The sequence below is a fragment of the Tetrao urogallus genome, assembly GCF_951394365.1.
Source record: "Tetrao urogallus genome assembly, chromosome: 3".
Classification (NCBI taxonomy): Eukaryota; Metazoa; Chordata; class Aves; order Galliformes; family Phasianidae; genus Tetrao; species Tetrao urogallus.
The window spans coordinates 46,529,328-46,553,694 of NC_136815.1; the positions used below are offsets into that span (position 1 = coordinate 46,529,328).

At 44.7% G+C, this 24,367-nt stretch overlaps 1 protein-coding gene across 1 annotated transcript; it reads left to right on the plus strand.

The window, feature by feature from the left end:
- Nucleotides 1-652: 652 nt before the first annotated feature.
- Nucleotides 653-3,162, plus strand: ADCYAP1 (adenylate cyclase activating polypeptide 1; the record flags this gene model as incomplete). Its single annotated transcript, XM_079533048.1, has 4 exons — nucleotides 653-753; nucleotides 2,112-2,246; nucleotides 2,533-2,628; nucleotides 2,976-3,162. The coding sequence occupies 4 exons, from the start codon at nucleotides 653-655 to the stop codon at nucleotides 3,160-3,162; spliced, it is 519 nt and encodes a 172-aa protein (XP_079389174.1).
- Nucleotides 3,163-24,367: the final 21,205 nt, after the last annotated feature.

The following is a 24,367-nucleotide window of genomic DNA, read 5'->3' on the forward strand; positions in this document are numbered from 1 at the left end:
CGCGCCCCGCGCTCCGGCGCCGCGCCCCGCTCCCTTCCCCTGCAGACTCCGCTCCGGATCTGCTCGGCTGCCTGCAAACTTTTTTTGGCCTTTTCGATTTCCCCCCCCCCTTTTTTTTCTTTTTTTTTTCCTCTTATTTTTTGTCGGAGTGGATTCCCCTAAAACCATCCAACAACTCTCTGCTGCTTCTGCGCCTTCTTCATCCTTCGCCCAGCGGAAAGGCGATGCCGGCAGCCCTTTGACTCTTTTCGGCCGCAACTTGGGAGACAGATCTATTTTTCCCCCTCCTCTTTGGGGTTTTTCTCCTTTTCCCTCTCTCCCTTCTCCTTCCGCAGCCACACGCTCTCAGTGCCGGGTGTCACAGTTTCATGGTAAGGACCCGAGGCGGCTCGCGGGGCCTCCCGTAGCGGGAGGGCACCGACGGGGCGGGCGACGGCACCGCCGCGCTCTATGGGTCGTGGGGGACTCTTATTGTTTATATTTTTTTGTATTTTTAATTTTACTTTATTCTTTAATTTTCTTATCAGTTTTATTTTGCATTCTTTTTTTTTTTAAATTAATTAATTTATTACTTTTTTTTTTTTTTTTTTTTTTTTTTTTTTTTTTTTTTTTTTTGACAGCGCTTTTCCTTTCCCTCCCGCACAGAGTGGCGATGTGTAGCAAAGCGCTCCTAGCCCTTCTGGTTTATGGCATAATAATGCATTGCAGCGTCTACTGCTCACCCGCCGTTGGACTCCAGTACCCGGCGCTCAGGTGGGTTTCCCCCAAGCCTCGGGGCTGTCCGAGTAACCCGGATCCCCTCCGCTTTGGGGGTACACTGTGTACCTGCCTGGGGCCGGGGCGGCGTGAGGATGCGAGATCCATAGAGAGTTTGCAAGGGTTCCGTCCCCCCTCCCTCAGCGTTTACCCGTCTTTATGCCACCTCCCTCCCAGCCGTGAGGTGCTCGCATTTCTTTTCTGTGTTACATAGTCGGTGTTGCTGCTCGCGTCGGGGTGTCACACGGAGTTTCCCATTTGGGGCTGTGCTCCCGGCTGCCCGCAGCCCATTCGGGCTTTGGGGGGGGGGGGGGGGGGGGTGGGAAGGGTTGGGGCCGGGGCCGCTGTCCCGCCCCGCAGTGCTGAACTCTGAGCGAAGGGTCCCGCGGGGCGGGGGTCAGAGGAAGTGTCGTTTGTGGGTATCGTGTATTGGATGTTCTTTGCTGGGTGTCCTTTGCGGGGCGTTATTTGTGGGGTATGCTTTGCGGGGTGTTGTTTGTGGAGTGTCGTTTTGTGGGGTGTCTTCTACTGGATGTCTTTCGTGGGGTGTCCTTTGTGGAGTGTCCTCTATGGGGTGCAATTCGTGGGGTATCTTTTGTTGGGTGTCCCTTACATGGACTTCTTTCTGGACTGTCCTTTGCGGGATGCTATTTGTGGAGTGTCATTTGCACTGTGCCTCTTACGGGGTGTCCTCAGTGGGGTGCTACTTGTGGGGTGTCCTTCGCGGGCTGTTATTTGTAGGGTGTCGTTTGTGGGGTGTCCTTTATCGGGGTGCCATTTGTGGGGTGTCATTTGTGGGATGTCCTTCGTAGAGTGCCCTTTACAGGGTGCCATTTGTGGGGCGCCTTTTATTGGGTTTCCTTTGCGGGGTGTCCTTTATGGGGTGCCCTCTACGGAGTCCCATCTGTGGGGTGCCTCCGGCGGGGCTCCCCGCGGGAAGCAGCAGCCGTGGGGCTCGGGAGGCCCCCAGCTCCCTCCTGTCGGCTCCTTCCATTCAGCTCCGTTATTAGCAGGAGCCGAACACTTTAGCGGCATCTATTATTAATACCTCTGCTAAAGCTCCCAGACAAAAATAGCCGCCCGGATCGTACCGTGACCTACATCGCACCGCAGGGAGAGCGGCGGGGAGGGGCTGGGGCGGGGGCAAAGCGGAGAGATCCCGAAGGGCAGAGGAACCGCTCAACGAAACCCAGCGGCGGGCGCAGGCCCCACCCCGGTTCCGGGCGCGGCGGGGAGGAGCGGGTCGCGGGGAGAGCCCGGTGGGGCCGAGCGCAGCCCCGTTCCGTCGGAGCACGGTCCCGCGGCGGGGACGGGGCTGGAGACGTCCGGCTGAGCCCCGCCCGTGCTTACCGCAGGCTGGAGGAGGAGGTGTACGACGAGGACGGGAACACCCTGCAGGACTTCGCTTACGATCAGGAGCCGCTGGGGGTGGCCGGGCCGCCGTCCGCGCTGGGCGAGGTGTACGCGCTGTACTACCCGCTGGGAAAGAGGTGACGGCGGGGCGGCGGATAGGACCAGGGCGGGGGGAAAGGGAAAACACCCAACGGGCGAAAATAATCGTAATGCCGACCCACCCGGCCAGCGCGGAGTCGGGGAGGGGTGATGAAGCCGGGCCCGGGGTGGGTACCTCCGGCCGGGGTGCCGGGTAGGGAGGAGAAGGGCCGCGGTGCTGCGGGGAGCGGGGCCGGGGGGGATGCGGGGAGGACGGGCGGCGGCGGCCCAGTGCCGCGGGGCGAGCCTCGGTGATGGGCGCTGACGGGCCGTGCTCCCCGGCAGGCACGCCGATGGGATCTTCAGCAAAGCCTACAGGAAAGTCCTGGGCCAGCTGTCCGCCAGGAAATACCTGCACTCCCTGATGGCCAAGCGGGTCGGGTAAGGGCTGCGGCGGGGACGGGAGCGAACAAAGCGCGGCGGGCGGTGGCCGGGGCGGGGCGGCCCCATTTCCCCGCGGTGCTTTGCCGGAGCGAGCAGCAGCCGCACCCGGGGCTCGGCCGTCCCTCCCGCGGGGCAGCCCCGGGTGGTGCCATCGGAGCGAACCCCTCCGGGAACGCGATGTATGCATGTATGCACGGCGTGGGGGAGACGCCTCGCTCCGCACCGCCCCGCCCTTTGTCTGCCGCGCGATGCAGGGCCGGGGCTGGGGGTTAGGGCCGGGGTTGGGGTTGGGGCGCGGAGGGAGGGCTCCTTCTGATGATTGTGTCCTTCTCGGTGCTTTGCAGCGGTGCCAGCAGCGGCCTGGGGGACGAGGCGGAACCGCTCAGCAAGCGGCACATAGACGGCATCTTCACGGACAGCTACAGCCGCTACCGGAAACAAATGGCTGTCAAGAAATACTTAGCGGCCGTCCTGGGGAAAAGGTATAAACAAAGAGTTAAAAACAAAGGACGCCGAGTAGCGTATTTGTAGCGATGAGCAACCGCCGCTGCCGTGCGTAGTCCTGAGAGAGAGAGAGAGAGAGATTGAGAGAGAGAGAGAGAGAGAGAGACCCAACCACCCAAACCCAAACAAAAGTCATTTCCAAAGTAACGGAAAGACCGCCGCTCCCGTGTTCCCCAAACATGTATTTATGTATGAAGTAAAGCCATTAAATGAATATTTTGATAATAATATGGTTTTTCTTTTGTACGAAAGCACTAGAGAAACGCACAGATCTACTTTGTGGACCAATCCTTGAGTTATATATGAGATATAAATAGATATATATAAATACTGCTACGAATACTAAAGAGCGATTCTTCATACCAAGCTGCACCAGGACGAGAGTTCGCCTGAGCTGTTTATGTTTTTATAGAAAATAAATAGACGAAAAAAGACAATCACTGCTTTGAACAGCGCTCCTATTTTTGTAACGGAAACGAAAAGGGCACTGTTTTTATTCGCCACGGGGGCGAAGACCTCAGTTTTCACCGTGTGCCGCTGTGCATAGGGAGGGCTCAGCAGGATGGGGTCCCCCCGGCCTCGAGATTTCGATCTCTCTCTCTATTTTTTCCCCTTTTTCTTTGATTCTGGTCCTATCCGTATCAGTGCCTCCTCGAGCGATGAGCGCAGAGGAGGATTCAGCAACAGCTCGATGCAAATTGTGCCTATCGAAGGGAGAATAGCTAAACGAGCAAACCAACAGCAACAGCAACAACAACAACAAAACAACCAAAAATCAGACCCCCAAGCCCTCCAGGCCCCCCGATGCCGACCCGCAGCGAGGACAGCGGGTGCCTAGCGCACCGCTCTCCCGGCTGCGGGCGGAGCGCCCACGGCGCAGTGCGAGGCCGTGTGGGGCAGAGGGAGCGGCCCCGCTCCCCCTCCGGTGCGGGCTGCGAAGCGCCGCGCGTGGCTCTGAGCTGCTCTCCGTGCTCCCCCCGCCCGCAGCCAGCGAGTCTCTCGCCTGTGCGTTTGTCGGTCGGAGTCGCTCTTTTCCTTGGATTGTTTTGCTCTTTTCCCGCAGCCCTTCCCGCCTCTCCTCCTCTCTTGGCACTTTCCGTGCGCTGTTAAGCCGCCCGAGTCACCTTTTCAGGTTATGTTCTTTTGGGAAAAAAAAAAAAAAATACCCGGCAAAACGGTTGTGAACGCTCTCTCACTCCTTTGTTCTGTTTTATGCAAGCTCTGTTGTACAAGTCTAGGAACCCCTGTTGTAGCTACCACTAAAGAATTATGCACTACGACGAACGTTTTTGTTCCTTGTTTATTGAGTTTGGAGGTAAAATTGTATTTTTCTACATTCTGGCTTATTGCTTAGTAAAATTGATTTCATAAAACCCACCTTTTGTCATACAAGAATGTGTAGTGTTCACCTGTGGTCCGGTTTCGAACGAGATAAACCATTTCCACCCCACCTCTCTCTGTACGGACTCCTGTCTCGGCGCGCACCCGCGGAGCGCTCGGGGCGGGCTCCGGAGGAGGACGCGGAGGGGCCGCTCCCAAAGGCACCGCCCGAGCCCGGGGGCGGCCCCGGCTCCTCACGCTGCGGGGCTGCGCTACGGGGCAGGGCCCGACGGGGCGGGCCGGCTCCGAACCCCGCTGCCACAGCTTGGCCCGCCCCACAGCTTGGCCGAGGGACGCGGGGAGCGGTTTTGCAGCTTTCGTGCCTTCTCTTCACCTTGTCAATCGCCACGAGTTGACGGATGGCTATCTAGTGGCCCTACGATGCTGCAACACATCGGCTTGCGTTTTAGTCGTACTTCTTTCTGTTCTTTGGCGATGGGCAGAGTTTGCTGTGTTCGTGTCGGCTGTGGTGTGATGCCATAGGGCTCTCCTGAAGTTTTGTTTCTGACCTTCTCTGTTCGAGTTCCGTGGCTAGCTGCGAGCATCACCAAGTGATCACCTCGGTTATCCTCTGTGTACTTTTTAGGAACGCCAACAGCCTTACCGAGCCTCGAGCAGACCTGAGACGCAGTGATAGTTTAGGTAGATGTTAGTCTCAGAGAACTTATTTTGTGTGCAAATGGATATAAAAAGAACTTCAGCAAAGTATTATGACACACCTGATATCTATAATTAGGACTTTGATAACTGTTATATAAAGTGTGTAAAGTTTGTATTAATAAATTTTTGTAAACAATGCAATTTTGTCTAATGTTTGGGGGAGAGGAACCCAGAGGCTAACACGGAAAGCTGCTTTTCATCCTAAAAAATTAGTTAACTCACTTTTGAGCAGCGTTCTTTTAACTTTTCGTGCCTGGTTAATCTTCCTGTCACCAAATACCCTCTGATAGTTTTTACTGATGGTTCTTTAAGAGGGACTGCTGAGGCAAAGAGCCCGGCTCCGCACACACCACCCGAGCCCCAGCTTCCCCAATCAGCTCCTGTCACCCACTCCTCCAACAATTCCTGCGCTCTGCATTCATTCCTTTTCTGCAGCATTGGTCTGTTTGTTCCACCTAATCCGCTTTTAATGAATGCTGTGTGCGTGCCAATGCGCCTCCGAGCATCCATCCCCTGAGAATCCACCCCCCAGCATCTATTGCCCTAGCATCCATCCCCTAGCATCTGTGCCCAGAGCATCCATCCCCCAGCATCCATCCCCTGAGCATCCATCCCCTAGCATCCACACCTGGCCTGGCGGTGGTAGCATCATTCTCTGCACCAGTGTTGTGCTGCCCGAACAGTGGTTGTGCTGCATACCGAGCACTGCTTGGGTCTCAGGGAGAGACAGGCAGCTGCAAAGGGAGTGAAGGCAATTCGCAGGCACTCTGGAGGATGGGGTATCTGACCTCCAACCTTCAGTTTCGTTTGTCATCAGCTGCTGATGTTTATTATTTGCATTGTAGCTCAGGGGCTGTATGCAAGGACCTTGGAAAGCAGCAGCAATTTAGTTCAAATCAAACTCTATTTCCTTCTAAGCTCATGCTAAAGCACGGGAATTAAATGACAATTTCCTAGCAAATTATTGTTTAAAAAAAAAAAAAAAAAGTAATTCCAGGATGTGCCATAGACTGGTCATATCCTCCCCACCATGTGCTCTCTCTATAGTTTAGATTCAACAGCAGCACTTTGCTGTCTGTCTGGAAAACACTGAAAGAACTCAGAAGACCAGAGCTGCCAGTGTCCTGTATGTAGGATTGGTGCCAGGCTGGGTAAGAACTCTGATAAGGGAGGAATGGCCCAGAGAAGGATGCAGAGAAGCGGCTATTAGGAGGGAGGGAGGAGGACAGTGTCTTCTCAAAGTATAGGAAAATTGAGACACTGCTTCCCAAAGGCACCACTTAGGAAGAAACTGATGCTAGGCTTATTTTGTGGTTATGCGGTGCTCATAAATGTGATCACACTGTATTTCTTGCCCATCTGAAATGAGAATGTGCTGAAGAGATTCAAACTGAAGATCTCCTTGATGCTGGCAGTTTGAGGACAAGCCTTGCAACAGGTCCAACTGCAGAAAATAAGGTCTTAACCAGCCCTGACCCTTGCTGATCTGTGCAGAAGAGGAAAGTTCTGCTGTGAATGTCAGAGATGGTCCTGAAACCCCTTTTCACTGAATGAAGAACAGCTCCATAAAGAGGATGAGCTATGTTCCCAGTGACTTAAGCATCTACTTGAAGTGATGTGATGGAAAATATTTTGCAGTGATGAGCCATATAGCATGAGCTTTATGGGAATGCCTGGCTTTCTGTGCTCTGCTACATGGCTAGCTGCAGCAATGGAGAAAAAAACCTCCCAAGGAAATGAAGATTAGACAACATGTCATTCTGGAGCCCCACATTATAAAACTGTCCTGACATTCAGAATGACAAACTCCAGCTAGTTAATAAGGAGGCTGAACTAAGCAGTATGCACTATCCAGGTCCCAGAGTGCAAAAATGCATCGTCACACCACTTCTCTCTCATGGTTATGCAGGACATCAGAACCTGGGGAGCCTCAAAGAATAGATTTCTGTAGAGCACTGGTGTACATCTGGGTGTAATAATATCTGTCATTCACAAGATGTGACTGTGGAGGAGCTGGTCTCCTCTCCGTGTCCCCGTTGAGATTTACTCTTCCCCCTTCAAACCCAAAGTTTTTCTGTTGGCTGTATATGCTTTCACATGGAGTTAAGGAAAATAGAAATTTAGCAGGAAGTTGGATATTTCTAGGGCTTGCTTACTTGATAGTTTTGCAACCTTATTTCCAGTTCTAGGCTAAATCATTTAGTCATTCTTCAGGCAAAACTTGCAAGAAAAGCACATCCCTTAACATTTTAAGGACATCTTGTTTAGTCTCCAGAAGTTCCTATCCTTTTAATGATACTCATAGATTTTTAAGACCCGAGGGGACATTTACAATCATCTACTCTATCTTAGATAATACAGAGCATAGGATTTCATGGAGTTCTTCATTTAGCATTTAATTTCTGAGTGAGCTATTCTCTATGACAGCAGTATTGATTACAAGACTTGCAGGAATGGCAGATTTGCTGGATAAGTTCTTCTAAATGGTGCAGCTTAGCTCTCTGTGCTCTGTTTCAGTTTGTTTCATTTTTGAGTCCAGGATACTCACAGACTGCTGAAGAATCTCTGATGCCTGGAGATTTTCCTCTCCACATAGGTAATCTCAGGCAGAGATTTACTCTCCTGTGTTCTACCTTTGAGGTAGAAAGGCTGGTATTTAAGTGCTCATCACTAGAGATGCCTTCACAGATAGCATTACTTCTCAACCATTTTCACTTTTTAACATCCTCATTGAAATGCTGAGACTAGAAGAGGTTGCAGAACCCAAAACCAACCATCTCAAGAATGAGGTGAAAAGTGGCAGCTTTTCTTCTTCTTCCTCAGCTGTTGCTGGTTATTTAAAAGCATTGCATTTGCTCTCTTGGCATTTGCTCTCATTGTGCTGAGAGTTCATATGTAGCTTTCCCACATGTAGCTTCTTTTCTAGATGATCCATTGACTCACCCAGAAACCATGGCCCTAGCTAATTCTGGGAGACATCCATTTGTTCTTGCACAGCCATCATGTTCTGTCACCTTCATCGTCACCTGGCTCCCATTCCAATCACCTTCAGGGAGTGCATACTCATGCCAGTAATGCCATTCCTGAACTGTTATGCATGGCTGCATCCAGAACCAGTGCAGATCTGTGTAGTTACACTAGAGAAGGCCCAGACTAAGCACAAAGCTCAAGACAGCGATGACTGGTGTCTGTTGGCATACTGCTGGCCAGATCTCCTTCTTATGCACTTAGGGTAATGGAAGTAATTCCATTCTGGCACAGCCAAGATTTCATGTCTCTAAACCTGTGTGGGACATCTGCAAGTGCTTTGTGCTAAAACTGAATGTGGTTCACTTAACTGGAAAAGCTAGAGAAGAGTATCTGGAATACTTGGGAGGGATATCAGGGATATCAGACATTAGAAATAAAGTGATCGAACTGCTAAAGGCAAAATAAACAAAAAATCCACTGCATCTTTAGCAGTACATAGTTAAGTGGCTGTTGAGAAAGCTTGTCCAAGCCCCAAAATTGGACTTGTTTTTGAACAAAGTTATTTAAGAATCACTGGAAAAAAGCATCCTATGTTTGCCATTTATACAAGAGTGTTTGTTTTATGGCTTCAATAATGATAAAAGAGTCTAAAATAGATGGTTGCATTGATCTCTGAAACAGCAAAATTCCTTTATGTGGATCACAGAAAACAGAACTCTTTCTCTTCAGGCTCTGAGATGAGTTTCATCTCTTTTGCTTCAAAGGAACCTTGTGGAGATTTAGGGCATTATGAATTACAGAAGTTGAGCAGAAAAAGGGCAGCCGTTTCTGGTTCCTCTGTGTTGTTGTCCAGCATCTTAATAGCAGGGTATGAGAAGCTGCATAGGTATAATTGTATAGGACAGGATCTGACACAAAGAAAGACCTCCCAGATACATCCTCAGTGTGGAAATGCAAACTGGAGAAAGGAGGGGGAAGTTGGGAATGAACAGTTCTACAGGAATGGGAATTCCCACTGCTATCTTCAACAGATCCCTCAAACCGATGTGTGGATTGGAGCCTGTTTTTCTGCTTTACTGGATCGACAATCTGGGAGTTCAACACCCACTAACTTAATATCAGTATTAAAGGGAAGATAAATTTTACCAACTTCTTTTTTTTCCTTCTTCTTGGCTTCATGTTTCTGAAAATCTTGGGCTTTTTCCTCTGATTCTTTGCTCACATTGGAAAGGTTTGTTGGCTTCATATCCCACCCATTTCTGTAGGGGTAATATGGTCCTCTGAGAGTGCATGTCCAGTGTGGAGAGGGCAGACAGAAAATAGTTGCCCATGCTAAAGGCTTTATCATTCAAGATTTGACAACAGATCTAAATTTGTATTCATTTTGGACAGATTAGACTAAACTCAGCCTATGGCTGATCTCTGTTTTGACATTTATCTTAATGGTGAGAAGGATGGATACTTTTGAGTAGTAGAGTTATGAATAAATGTCTGCCTTTCCCTCAGGAGTGAAGATTAGTGTCACAAGAAATCAGCCACCATGTATGTTATATGCTGAATGTGTACTCCCGTCGCTCCCACCGCCTGGCTGGGATTGAAACTTCACTGACAGTTTGAGAGGATGAAGAGTGCTTGGGTGGTGTGGGAATCAAGCTGCGCTCAAAATGGTTAAACTCCTAATCAGTTGTGAGCTTCTATGTCACCAGCAAAATAACAATATATGGGAATTAAATCATAAAAATAGCACAAAGAAATCTTTCTCTCCCTTGCTACGCATACACAGGCATATGTGTATGTATATACACATTTTTCTGAATCAGACAAAAACGATAGGAGCACATTAAAGTTACAATATTTATGTATTGGCCATAGCTAAACTTAGATACAACATCTAATTTACACTGACGTCTTTCTTTAACAAGTTTTGTAGGAGAAATGATTTAAGTTCAAGGAAGTGCAGTGAGTCATCTGCACGGTGGGCCAGTGGCTGAGCTAAGTTTAGAATCAAGGGGAAGTTTGGATCTTCTGGCTCCAAGTTTTTCTCTTTTCATCTCTGCTTTTCTCAAACACTCTCTGTGTTTAAAAAAAAAAAAAAAAAAAAAAAAAAAGATACTTTATTCACATTCTCTTTTCTTTTCTTAGTTGATTTTTAAATGTATTCCTTGTTCTCTGATTTTGCACAGTAAATCTTAGTTTTCAAATCAAGCTAATCTAAGACCTTGCAGGTATCACCTTGTGCTAGCTCTGTTTTCAGAGAGTTAAGATAAAAAAACATAAATGAAACAGATGAGGTCAGCCCAAGTGATATCTGAGCAAAGAGGCATCCCATCACAGGGAAACCAAGTGAAGCTGAGTGGGGCCAGACTATCCCAGCCCACTCACTCCAATCCAAGCCCATTCAGTCCAACTCAACCCAAATCAGTCCAGATGAGCATAACCCAACTCAATCCAACCGAAGCCAACCCAATCCAACTGAACTCCACCAAACCCATCTCCAGTTGCTATCTGCCTGCAATAGAGCTGTACATTTTCTTCATCTCTCCCTCCTTCCTAGACCTTCTGTGCATCAGTGACTTTCCTGTCAGATCAAGGAAATCATGAAGGTTATGTGGCAACACAACTCGTGTGAAATTCTTCTTGCTCCTTCTCCAGGAGGTGCCTCCAAGCCATAACAAGAGAAGACTACATCTCTTTCTCCATCAGTGACTTCTGAGATTGTCTCCTCTGTGCCAGAGCCTGGGCTGGGACCTTAAGTGTGAGGAACACTCAAAGCCTCTCCCCAGTACGACCTGATGGATGGCTATTACAAGCCACAATCCCTTTCTGCTACGAATAAAATTTATCTGCTTTCATACAGCTTCTATGGATTTTTTTTTTTCCTGGGCCAATAAATACCTAAAAAAACCCAAACTCTTTAAGATCATGCTTGCTCAATGGCTCCTGGTTTCCCTAGCTGGCTGGGTTCATCACTGTGTTTTGCATCAGGGAAGAGTCATATTACAACTAAGAAGTGATTAAACCAGGGGCTTTGTGTAGCATGCTGTATGTAGACAGGTGGAACATTTATACCAAAAAGAAGTTGTTTTCTGATTACATTTGACTTTGCTATAATAAAAGGCAGTTATGTTTTATAAGAGTTTCATTTTATTCTAGTTAAGCTGCAATGACAGCATTATTACAACACTATTTATGCTTCTTGCTAAGCTTAGTCATTGTTTAATCTTATAAACAGAGAGTCAGCTCCATGCCTGCTAGTTATAGCAGCCCGTGCTCCTGAGCCCTACCACAGCTGGGGGTACCATGCAATGGTGAGGTGAAATCAATCATTAAGATCAGTCTTTATAACAGTCCTGCAGGGGAACCCCATGCTATCATCACCAACCAGTGGAGTTGGGCACTTGGAGAAGCCAAAAATATTGAAATTTGTCTTGAGATGGAAAACTATTAATTATCATTTATCAGCACCCAACAGGAGTGCAACTGCAGTGCACCATTGGCCAGTACTTAACTAAGCCTTATTTCACTAATGATGGTGTTAAAGTGAGTCAAGCCAAGACCAGAAGTAAAATGCCTCTCAATGTGAGCGAGTTTCATCAGAATCTGAGCCTGTCTTGTTAAAGATGACTTTGTCAGCATGTGCAGTCTTTTCATATTCTTTATCAGTGGTTCCTGAAGGGTGGGTTTCAGTGTCAGAAAATTACAATACATCCTGCTAATTTCAGAATGAGCAGCTGTCGCTCCAGTAAGATAAATGCCACCTTTTGTGCACTGCAGTTACTGTTCACTTTTCTTCACTCTCCTTCTGTCTCTGCTTTGACCTAGTCTGAGTCATCCTCTGCATGGGAAAAATTTCTTCCTGTGTGCACACATATGACTGGGGTTGTGTACCGATAAAAAGGGTATAATGTGTCCTCTGATTCCTCAGTGAAACATTTCTGACTGAAATTAAGATGCTTGATATCACAGCAAAAACACGTACCAGCGGGATTTTGCTAGATTCCCCTGCAGTAAGTAATGCTAGGCAGAAAAAATAGCCTTGAAATAGCAATAAGTGCCTTGTATGGGGAACAGTTGGGCACAGCCTGGGAGTGTGAGGCAGTAACAGAGAATATCTGAAGGCTGTTCCACCTTGAGAAGGCACCAAAGAAGAATAACTTGGTTCCTCCACACTTGAACTTTGAGAAATAGGTAAATTTTCTGCTCAGCTCTAACAGCAATAGCTTGAGCTTGTGCACAGACCAAGAGAAATGTCTCACCCAGCTGTTTGTTTCTGGTGGTGGTCATCAGGACAAGATAAGTCTACAAATGAGGGCACAAGGAAGGACTGCCTTTGCTGAAATGAACTTTTAGCCTTCAGTAAATAAAGGACGTGCTATGCTGTAACCTGCCTTTAAATTCCTGTGTAACCGACCTACCATGAATTGCCATTGGGTTGGTAGCTCTTATGTTTTTCACTTTTATGTTTTAGTTTTGACTTTATATTGGCAATCAATGCCCCATTTTATTTTTGCAGGACATGCTCTTGCTATGTAATAAATTACATTGCTATATACATAACTTCCCATAAAGACTTTGAGTATCTATTGTCACAGTTTCATTTCATGTATACTGCCAGACAAGACATATACAACTGCTGCCACTTGTTTTTTTGCAACCTCACACTAAAAATCAATAAAGAACAAGAAAACTCTTCCAAACCAAGTTTTTCTCACTAAAAATCTCATATTGTATCTAAGCTATTTTTTTTCCGTCCAGTCTTGTTTACACTTCAGAGCATTTTAAAATTCTTGCTATGGCTTACAAAATATTTCACTTCTTTATATTCAGTGCAGACAATTTGTATGTATCAGGTACATTTTGACTTTTGTTTCTATAACAAGCCTCTAGAACAAGCAGCATTATAAAACACTGCACACTAATTTGGTTTTGCTTTCCATACAACTCCAATGCCTGGGTTTGAACTTTCAGAATTTTTTTTGCAAGCAAACCCTAACTAAATCAAACAATGTTTCTGGATACTGTTGTAACACAAAGCTGCGTGTGTGAATTCTTGCTTCAGCTGCTTCAAAAACTTGTTCAAGAACTTCCACTGATTACCTTGAATCATCAGAAAAATCAAATATTTTTTTATCCAGTTTGTGACTTTTACCAGTTTGGTCAAAATCTGTGGGTTTTATTTTGTCTGTTTTTATCTTGGACAGTTCTCTTTTCACATGTACACACACACAGTTGTGTGTGTAAACCAGCATAACCACCTAGGCATAAGCAGATACCTGTCAAGATTTGGAGCACCCTAGCAATGTCATATGTACTTCATCATTTCTTCATGAGATATTCTGTGCACACATTATTTCTTTGAAGCTCACTGAGAGCTGCTGATGCTTGCTTCAGTTCACAACTGAAACCCTTTCAAGTACAAAATTCCCCCTGGGTTTTGATGGCTTCCTGCATGTGGAGCAATCAGCCCAGGCTCTCTGCTTCAGGAATGTAAAAGGGGCAGAGAAATGCTGCTGCCTTTCCCTGACTACTTGCAATTGAGATGCTTTGCATTGTAGGGAAAGACATAAGCCAGCAGGAGTTTGTTAGAGTCTGGGTGCCTTAATAAAAAAAAAATCTGGTGAGCTGAAGATGTCCAGATGGGTTTACAAAGACTAAAATAACAGGCTGTGTCCTATCCTATGATGAGAAATAATTCCATGCCAGCAGTGCTTTCACAACATACCCCTTGTCCTGCCATTAGGGTACATTCACAACAAATACACCTTAAGGATCATGAGTGAAGAGAAGTGGGACTCTGTGCATTCAGCAGGAGTTCTGTTGTGTGACTTAAAGAGGGAAATGATACTGCTGAGTAAGAGGAGGCTTCCATAAAAGAGGTCTTGACCCAAACAGCAAAGTTCATTTGTATCAGCACACGTTGCCAGGGAAAACTTGTTGGGACTGACAACGAGCTGTGCTTTAGCACTGAGGACATTTCTGGTGGGGAAGTACACAAATCCAGTTGTCCTGTGTGGGCAGACATATCACTTTGTTGAGTGCCTTATGCCAACACTGTTTTGGGAAAAACCAAGCTGGCCACGGAGTAGACTTCATTCAGTAATGAATATACAGACATTGGTGTGGAAGAGGGTTGAATTCATATCAGATTGGGTGCTTGTTCTTACATTTTCAAGTCAGAAAAAAAGATCATTTTTAAGGCTCTTGGGAGCACTTAGTTAAAAGAATTACATTTATATATAGTGATATCGAGCATGAATGCAATTCTACTTGATGAAGTCTCAACAGGGGAACCTGGAAGTGCTCTTGGTGGATTAGTGCAGCAGTGGTTAGAAGGGTGAGTGGCCGATTGGTAAGCTATGACCTGGGCAACATAAAAGGCAAAAAGTAAGCAAACTGAGTCTTACAATTCAAGTTACAGTCTAAATAAAGGTAAACACAGAAGTCACTTGAATTCATTATTTCAACTCCGCAGAAATTGTGTAGATCCTCTTTTACACATGGATTTTCAGGTTTAATAAGAATAAATGACACAGGTTTGATATTGTGCATTAAGCCATAATTTTACATGACTACCATCAACACTGACTGTCTTTCCATCTTTAGACTATAAAGATGGGGAAAAGAAGCATTAGGTTTGTCTTTTACCAGATTCTGTCTGCTCAGATCTCCCCTGGATTTTGCTTTGGAAATAAATCAAAAGACTTTTTTAGATAAAATTTGGCATAGAAAGTGTGCAATTAAAAAGCAACTCGTCTCTTTGATCTGAGTGGAAGCAGAGACAATTTGCTAGACAGCTGCTGCTCCTGGACCTTTGTGCTTGTGATGAAAATTCCACTTTGTAGGTCGGTGACTGGTATATCCTAGGGTTTGATCTGGAGGGCTGGAGACACTAGGAGGAAGAGATGGCCTGGTGCCCAGCACTGCATTCCTACACCTCCTGCCCTGTGGCACAGAGGTTTGAAGTTCACCAGTGCCTCTTTGTATTATAACATACAGCAATTGTCTGTGGGCTGGCATTCACTCAATTATCTAAAGCCTATCGTAAGTAAATGCCTGGTCTGTTTATTATTATCTCACATACTTACTGTGCAGGATGCCATCTGACAGACCTGCTTAGGAGGGTCTCACCCATGCGGAACACAGCATGGGGCAGAAGCCAGGGGTTAAGCTGTGAGCTGAGGTGATGTGGGTCACATCCTACTGATGACCTCCTGTTTGCATGTTTGGCCAGCTGTGTTCATGTGATAAAGTCAGAGCAATATTTAATAAAGCACTGACCCCAAAAGAGCAGAACCTTGCTTTGGCTGTGGTTGAACTGCACACTGCCTTTCTCCTGGATGTCTTCTTTCACAGGACATTATGTTGTACTTTCATATCACACTCTGCTTGTTTGAAGCAGGGAGTTGGAGTAGAAAAATCTTCTGAAATCAGAGGATTTGGAAAACAGCAGAAAAAGTATATTGCCACGAAGATGCATGGGGTTATCAACTTCATTTTTCAAGATTTGTCACTGGAAATATGAGCTTCTTTTATTTCTGTACAATATCATCAGGTCTTTGTACTATCTCTGAGGCTTGTGGATTTAACCTTTTTTGTTTGCAAGCCAGCAAGGTTTACACTTTCTATGTATAACATTTAATTTTTCTCCTCTTTTAGAAATGTGTCAACGGGCAAAAATATACTCAAGCATTCCAGTGACTAGCACCATTGCTGGATATAATCAGGTGTATCTGTCAGCATTCAAGGATGAAAGTTTGTACTTTATTTTTGTAAGTATACTTGGCGGCACTTTCTGTGCAGTAAGTGCACACATGTGCACATATCTATTTATTTACACATGTAGTTATATTACATTCTTACAGGAGCAAATATAATTTTTGTTTCAGCAAACAAACAACCAGACACATCAGATTTCACCAGGATTTGTTTCTTTTTCCTTTAAAGCAGGAAGAAACCATCTGTTTTTTTCTGCAGGATTTCAGTTTCCAGAACTCATATGTCTGTGTATAATAGACGTACATATTTGTACACATAAAGAAAAAAAGGAGAGTGAAAACTTGAGATTTTGAGGTTGTTCAAGAGGAGCCAATTCTGTGATACTTTCAAAAATGACTTGTGATTTACAGCTTTATTTTGCAAAATTCCATCTTGGCTCAGTGAGCTTAATTCTTCTTTATAACGTAAATAAAAATTTTATTTAAAGTGAGTATAAATGCAAATTAGGGCTATTTTGGGACCTTCTTGCACATGATTTAGAGAAGTGTAAAGGGATTTTCATTTAAATGAGGGTATATTGCAGTATTGTTGAGAGAGAGATGCCCATGAAGTTTCAGCTCATCCTTCACCTGTGCAGTGTCAGCAGTGTGGGTCTGCCTGGCTCCAGCATGTTCACACGCACAAACACAGATATAAGCAGACGCAGACAGACACACTCCCAGATACACTTCTGGTGGCAGAGAATCAAAGCCTCGATCAACACAGTTGCAGCAGTACGTGGTGGAGCTGCATTACAAAGGGGTATGTAAGGCATGATATTGCTAACAGGTGTTTTGGGGCACCCCAGCATGGAGATGTTGCTCAGAAGCACTACGCTGTACGAAGAGCCGTTATTACTATTCTAGAGAATGTGCTTACAGAATCAGAATATTTTATTTCAATGTTTTATTTTTACTATTTATTTATTGCTTGTATTGCCATAGCAACTAGCAGCTCAGCCACGGTTGAAACCCCCACTCCACTAGGAACTGCACAAACAAGAAGAGCAGATGAGGAGCTCATCTTTGAATTAATAATGTCTTCTTAATTATAAAGGATCTCTGAGGTTGCATATGCCATTGCAGACAATAAATGTAAACTAAGTTCCAACATAGACATAAAAACAAAGCCACAGTCAGGCCCTCAATAGCGACTTGACTGGCCTCTGAAACTCCTTGCAGAAATGCTGACATTATCAGCAGAGCTTAAACCATGCCCTGAAGAAAATAAATCATAGAATAGAATCATAGAATCATAGAATCACCAAGGTTGGAAAAGACCTAAAAGATCATCCAGTCCAACCGTTCACCTATTACCAATAGCTCCCACTAAACCATGTCCCTCAACACAACATCCAGCCTTTCCTTGAACACCCCCAGGCTCGGTGACTCCACCGCCTCCCTTGGCAGTCCATTCCAGTGCCTGACCACCCTTTCTGAAAAGTAATACTTCCTCATGTCCAGCCTGAATCTCCCCTGCCGTAGCTTGAAGCCATTCCCTCTGGTCCTATCACTAATGACACGAGAGAAGAGGCCGACCCCCAGCTCACTACAACCTCCCTTCAGGAAGTTTTAGAGAGCAATGAGGTCTCCCCTGAGCCTCCTCTTCTCCAGGCTGAACATTCCCAGCTCCTTCAGCCTCTCCTCATATGGCCTGTGTTCCAGACCCCTCACCAGCTTTGTTGCCCTCCTTTGAACACGTTCCAGGGCCTCAATATCTTTCTTGCAGTGAGGGGCCCAAAACTGGACACAGTACTCGAGGTGCGGCCTCACTAGTGCTGAATATAGGGGAATCATGCTATCTCAGAATGGCTTATCTTGGAGGAGACCTCAAAGCTCACCCAGTCCTACCCCATGCATTGGGCAGGGCTGCCACCCAGCAGCTCAGCTGCCCAGGGCCCCATCCAAAATGGCCTTGAGTGCCTCCAGGGATGGGGTACCACAGCTTCTCTGGGCAGCTGTGCCAGTGCTTCACTGCCCTCTGAGTAGAGAATTTCTTCCTAACACCTAATCTAAAATCTAGGCTCCATCAAGCCGAGCCAGGGACCTCACACCACAGCACCTCCATCTCTCTGGTCCAGCCATCCATGGTCTGCTCATGTGGAGAGCTGCACCATGCTCCTTGGTACAGATTTCAGGCTTTCATGAATCTAGGATCTGGAAATATGTCTTTCCCCATTATTGTGCTCTTGACTTGAGAGAACTTTCATATTTGTGAAGAACAAAATCTGTCAGCCCTGTAATAAGGATCTCTCAGCCTATGACTCCCATGGGGAAGTGCTATCGAGAGGATCATGATTACACAGCACAAAGACCTTCTTAAATTCTCTTACATTTCAGAGAATATTGATTCCTAGCATGGTATTGAGCTGTGCAGTATGAACACTATTTTACATTCCAGAATGTTAGCTCTGTTAGTGCCTTGAAATATTCCTTCAGTTTTAACTGCCCTACGAGAAGATGATTAACTCATTCCCTGCATTCAGTTTCTCTGTATTTCAGTTTTCTATTTATTTTCTTTCCTTTGTTTCCAATTTTTTCTTCTGCAACATGTTCTCAGAACGCACTGCCTGAATGAAGACACAATTTATTAAGTCAGTTTAATGCAGGGAGTTTGCATGATTTTTATGATTTCAAAACAAAGCAACCCAACATGCAACCCAACCAATTAAACACACCATACAAATGATGTGTGGCTCTCATAGCTCTTGCAGCAGTGAGAAGGGCCCTGAGTAAAACACATTTCTTCATGCTTAAATGCTGTAAGGATCTTTGTAGGGTTGCCCTCTGCTTTTCCAAAGGTACTGTGCTCATGGGGAATGCATTCCTATCTAATGGTTTAATGCTGATAGTCTACTGCCTCTGCCCCTTTTCTCTACACAGTAAATTGGTGATAAATCCTCCTGGTCACCCTGTAAAGTAGAAGATATAACTGAAAAATAATGTTTCAATCAAAGAAGACCTCCGAAGTCAGGAGTGCTGCAATATTGTTGCAGAAGGGTGACTCAGATGGTGTGAAGTCCTACTGTTTTCATGCAATTTCACTTATCACCCAGGAGAACAGGGAAGGCAGGAGCTTTGCAGGTACACCCTGCATGAGCTGGAGCACCACAGCTTGGCTTTGATCACGGGCATAGGATTTACAACTGGCCAGATTTCACTCTGCACCTGGCTTTCCAGCAGCCACCTCTGCAGGGTACAAGCAACCTGTAGACACCTTTTGAAGTTGGAGAGGGACCCAACCATCCTGTGAAGGCACAGTCATGGAGATTTGCTCATCCTCTTCTCCTTTTTAACAAGGCTTTATAAACAACTTCCTTTGACTTTCTGAGGAGATGTAGGGTTTACTGAAACAGATTGGGCTCCTCCGCTTGAAATTGAGGCCCTTCAGATGCCACCAGGACAATCCTAGTTTCTATTATATCCTAAAAAATATACATATTGGAAAGAACAAAAGTCAGTGGAAAACAACCACCACAATGGAAAGAGGGAAAAAACTTTGAGATTTCTTCAATCTCTATTTGGGCAAAATGCTTGTTTCTACGCATGAGGCTTTTTAACTCAAATGCCTAGATAATTTGTTATTAGTGGTCAAGCCAATAAGAAACCAATTCAGATTTTATGTTGGAAAATTTCCAAAGTTAAATGACATTTACAGAATAAAAATTTCAAAGTCTCTAATGCTGTCTTTTACTGGTATAAAGTCTTCCTATTCAGCCTGGAGCATCAAGGGCAGATGCCCTCAAGATGAATGTCTCCCCAGAAGTGCAGCAGAGACTTCCAAGCAGGAGAATAGCACTGGTGTGAGCAATTAGGGAGGAAGGAGAGGACAGACTGCAATGCACAGTGCTATTCAGCTCTAATGGGGTGGGATGAACGGAGTTCCCCTTCTCTCAGCTACATCATGTCTCCATGCCTGGTGACTGACCCTCATGAATAGTTCCAGGGGAACAGCTTCAAATAAAGACTGGGAGGCCCATGTGCTAACCACTTTAGTGCACAGTTTTTGTAAGATCTTTTCTGTTGTAGACTCAGTTCTGATCTTGGAAAAAAAAATGTGCCCGCTGACTGTACCAAGTACGTGGAAGTTTCTTGGAATAATCTGTTACAGAGTTCTGTACCTGAGCCCTCTCCAACCAGCACATGTTGGAGTTTCAGCCATTTTACTTCTTTAGCCTTGCAGGGCTGTTTCTGATGGCTGAGGGATATTTTATAACTGGGCACAGACCATATCTCATGTCAGATGTTAGGAAAAATTTCTTCTCAGAAGAAGTGGTGAGGCAGTGACACAGGCTGGCCAAGGAGGTGTTGGAGTCATCATCTCTGGAGGTGTTTAAGAAATGTGTGGATGAGGCACTGAGTGACATGGTTAGTAGGCATGGTGGCATAGTTTGTGGGCTAGATGATCTTAGTGGTCTTTTTCAGCCTTAATGGTTCCATGATTATATGATTCTGTCAAAATCAGCCTGGTAGTTCTTTGCATGTATCTCCTGGAATCCACTGCATTCTTCCATCTATTCTGAGGCTCCTTCAGCAGGGCTGCATTCTTTCTGTTTTATCTTACAAGAAATAAGCTTTTATTCAGACCCCTGGCTACAGATGAGTAAATTCCCTTCCTCAACAGAAAAGGCAATATAAGTGGCTCTGTTGGTGTTTAGACACATTCTGTCAGCTTCCTTGCAAGGAATGCTAACTCACCTCTCTTCTGTTTTTGGCCCTGAATGTCTGTTCCTGACAAGTGTGCTGTGGGAATGGGTGTTAAATGTTACTGTCACTTATAGTACATGAAAGATGATAAATACTGTGGAGACAAGCTGTGAAGAACGAAGACAAGAAGCTGATGTTTGGTGTGAATGAAGAGGGGGAAGGCTGTGAACAGTGAAATCACATGCTCAGAGCAAAAGGCTAGGACAGTTTTCTTCACTGTAATGTTATGAATGGAAATAGGTAGGAACTTTATACATAACAAATTTGTAGAAGATGATGTTAGTCAAGAGGGGAGGTGGTGAGAGCCTGGAGGAGTATTTTTGGTTATGAATGAGAATAAAACCCTATGTCTTAAATGTAATGCAAAAAGAGGCAGTCAGAATTTCTCAGAGATTAAGCTAAAGGATATGCTAAGGCTATGGATCTGAGGAGCCAGAGAAGAGGCAGGACAATGGTATTTCCATAGTGACGGAGAAAAGGGAAAAATGTCAGAGAGAAAGATGAAGAGTCCTACTCTGACCATGCCACTTTTAAGCAGATGGCTGAAACATGGAGCAGGTACTTTATTTATTTATTTTGCAGATGAAATTATCTAGAATCTGATTATCTGTATAATTATCTGTAAATGAATTATCTGGAAATGACATGAAAAGAAACAGAAACAAGGCCCAGGTGTAGAAGACTTCTGTAGAAAACCAGAGGGAAGAATGAGGAAAATCCTTTGAAAGATACGCTGAATGTGCAGTTAGAGGGAAAAGAGAAGAATCCAGATATGGATGAGTCAAACAAAGGCCATGGAGGGCAGTTTTTCAAGAGGAAAAGTCTTACAGGCAGGTTAGGGAGTGTGACAAAGTTCTGGCTTTTGGCAGGAATGGCATATGAGGGACTTTGTTAAAAATGTGGTTTTGTCATTGGAGGATGAGAGGAAGAAGTAAAGAAAGACTTGAGACAGAACTCAATCAGAAGAGTTTTTTTTCAGACACAAGAAAAGTTTGGGATGGTTGGTAGAGGGTATAGGGGAGTCAAGAGCAGTTTATTTTTAAAAAGACTTCTTTACATGGTGAGGCAGAGAATCCTGAGGAAAGTGAAAATTGGGAAGAATAAAGAAGGAACAATAGAGTACTGGGTGGATCAAGAGATAAGTTTAGGAGAAACTAATGATGAAATGCTTATTTACTTAGAATGAGTCTTGCAGATTATGTGCTCTACATGTCCTGCAGAAGGTGAAGAGAAATCTGAGTTGGGAAGGATTTTTGAAAATAAATTTCAATTTTCGTTCCAGATAAGCTTGCAAAATTCTGCATAATGAGAGAAGCTGGGTTGGGAAGGGTGAAATGAAAGAGGAAAGGAAAAAGATGATTGAAAAGCTGACTTAAAGATAGCGAAAAGTAGTCAGCTCTGGAGATGTAGAATTCATTTAAAGGTTTAGTTTACTATTATTATTATTAATGAGGGATGAAGGAGAACTAAAGGAGGAAGAGAGGAGAAGAGAACAAATTGAGGGTGAAAGGAGTTAACCAGACTGAAGAGTGCAGGACTAGTGGAAACAGGAGTTGGGAATGTGCTGTGGATCTGGGGACAGACCTTGCAACAGGAAAGAGGGAAAATAGAAGTGCAAGTAGAAAAAGGCAAGGTCTGGAGAACTCCTGAGCCTGTGGTAACAGAATGAATAGAAAAGGTTGAGCAGGAGTTATGGAAGAGCTAAACTGTGGAACTAGGTAAACTGGGGAGACAGATGATTGATCCTTATTTATCAAGACAGAGAAGAGAATTCCCATATTAGGCCATTGACCAGACAAATGGAAAAACCAAGCTGATAGCAACACAATACTTAAAGAGTACAGAGTATAAAGAATGGGTAAAGAAAGCCAGAGAGAAAGGAAGAGAGAGCAAGCAGTCTAAATTTGTTAGAAACTGTGAAAATGCTTGCAATTTGTAACACTTTTAATTAGGATAGGTTTTTTTCATAATGGAGTTGTAACTTCTGATATTTCTGCAGATAATACTGTTGTCTTTATGAGCTCAATCACAATGGCTTACTTTTCAGTGTTTAGTGTAATGTTACTCATCAACTTTTCATGTGTCCAGAATTCAATTTGTCCATACTTAATATGCTGAAATGTTTTTCTGTGGGCTCCCAGTAACATTTCACCAGAATGCTATCTCCTTAGCTCAGCAATTGTGATATACCCATTTCTAGAAGATTATTAAAAATATTGAGCTTAGTAAACAATGTATTGACTTAAATAATCAGTGGCTAAGAAACCCCGAGGGACTTCCTGGATCAGTAAATACTGTGAACTAGTAGGAATATATGTATTGAAAGAAACTCTGAAAAGCATTCTTATGAGTGTCAGAATAATGATGATGGCCAACACTGAAATTAGTCCCTCTCTTATTTTCATTTGTATAGCTGCATGTAGAAGATAGAGAAACAAAGATAAATAGGACCACAGACATATATATTTATATACACATATGATCTGAAATACAGCAAATATACCTACCTAGAAGTAGGATCTACAAGATTTCTCAGCAGGTAAGGATTTACTACCACGGTCCAGGAAAACTTCAAAGCACATTCTTATTTTGAATCTTTACTGGTCTTGTGATTCAGCTGAGATCAACTAATTATTTGCTAAGCCAGGCAGACCATGTGTGACAAGTGCCACTGCCATTTTCCAATTAAGAGCTTTTGTTTCTTTTTCCATTAAGAGCACAGAACTTCTCTTCCATTGGATTACCTCCATCATCTAATGTGTTCTTGCAATCCAGCCATTTCTTTACAAAATGAGCTTTCAAATATATTAGAAGTTTAATTAAAGTGCTTTACTTTGATGTTTACTGCTCTCAATTTCTCATGGGCAATTGCTAACGCCTTTTGAGGGTGTGATGCTTATTTATGGACAGGATGTTTGACACTGCTGTATCACTGCCCTTATTTACCACATAGAAAGACTCGGCCTTACTGTGAGGTGGTCAGAACTGGGAAGCTGTTGAAAATCTTCCATGCTTCTCCAAAGTGCAAAAAAAGTTGATGAACTTGGGCAAAGTTGGGCTCCATTTATGTGAGGAAAATAAATGCTACCAGAGAAGGTCCTTGGGCACAGGTACCTGATTATCTGTACTGTTATTGCTGTGAGGGCCTACGAACAGCACGCTTGTGACCCACAGCAAATAACAGCTTTCAGCCAGCTCCTGGACATGACTCAGGAGCTAGCAGCTCCCAAAGGGCAGTTTAGCCTCTTTTGGAGGCTAGGATTGTTTAACAGCACAGAAAGGGCTACTGTATGCCTGTATGTCTCAGTGCCAGAGTGCAGACCAGGGTAAATTTAATTATCTCATGTGAGGAAGCCTTACCACACTACACATTACATGTGCCAGGAAAATCTAGAAAACGAGTTTGCCAGTGATACAGTGAGCTGAGTCAGTTGGTGATGGAGGTGGGGACAGCTCCCTTCACAAAAGGACCTGTATCAGGGCAGACGTCATTTCTTGAATCTTCCTTTTTATTATGTCCAAACATTTGTTCTAGAGATGAATCATCATCCTTACTGAGCTTTAGACGAGCTATAAACGTCTTCGTTTTACAGCTCCTGCAGTAAGAAAATATTAAGTAAATGGGCTTGTGGGAAAAATATCACAACAGATTAATGCCATTTTTCTGTTTCTTTTGTATGTCTGGCCATCTCTAGAAATTAAGAGAAAAGTAGCATGGGGTCCGTGATTCCCTATGCGATATTTTACATGATTATTAGTTC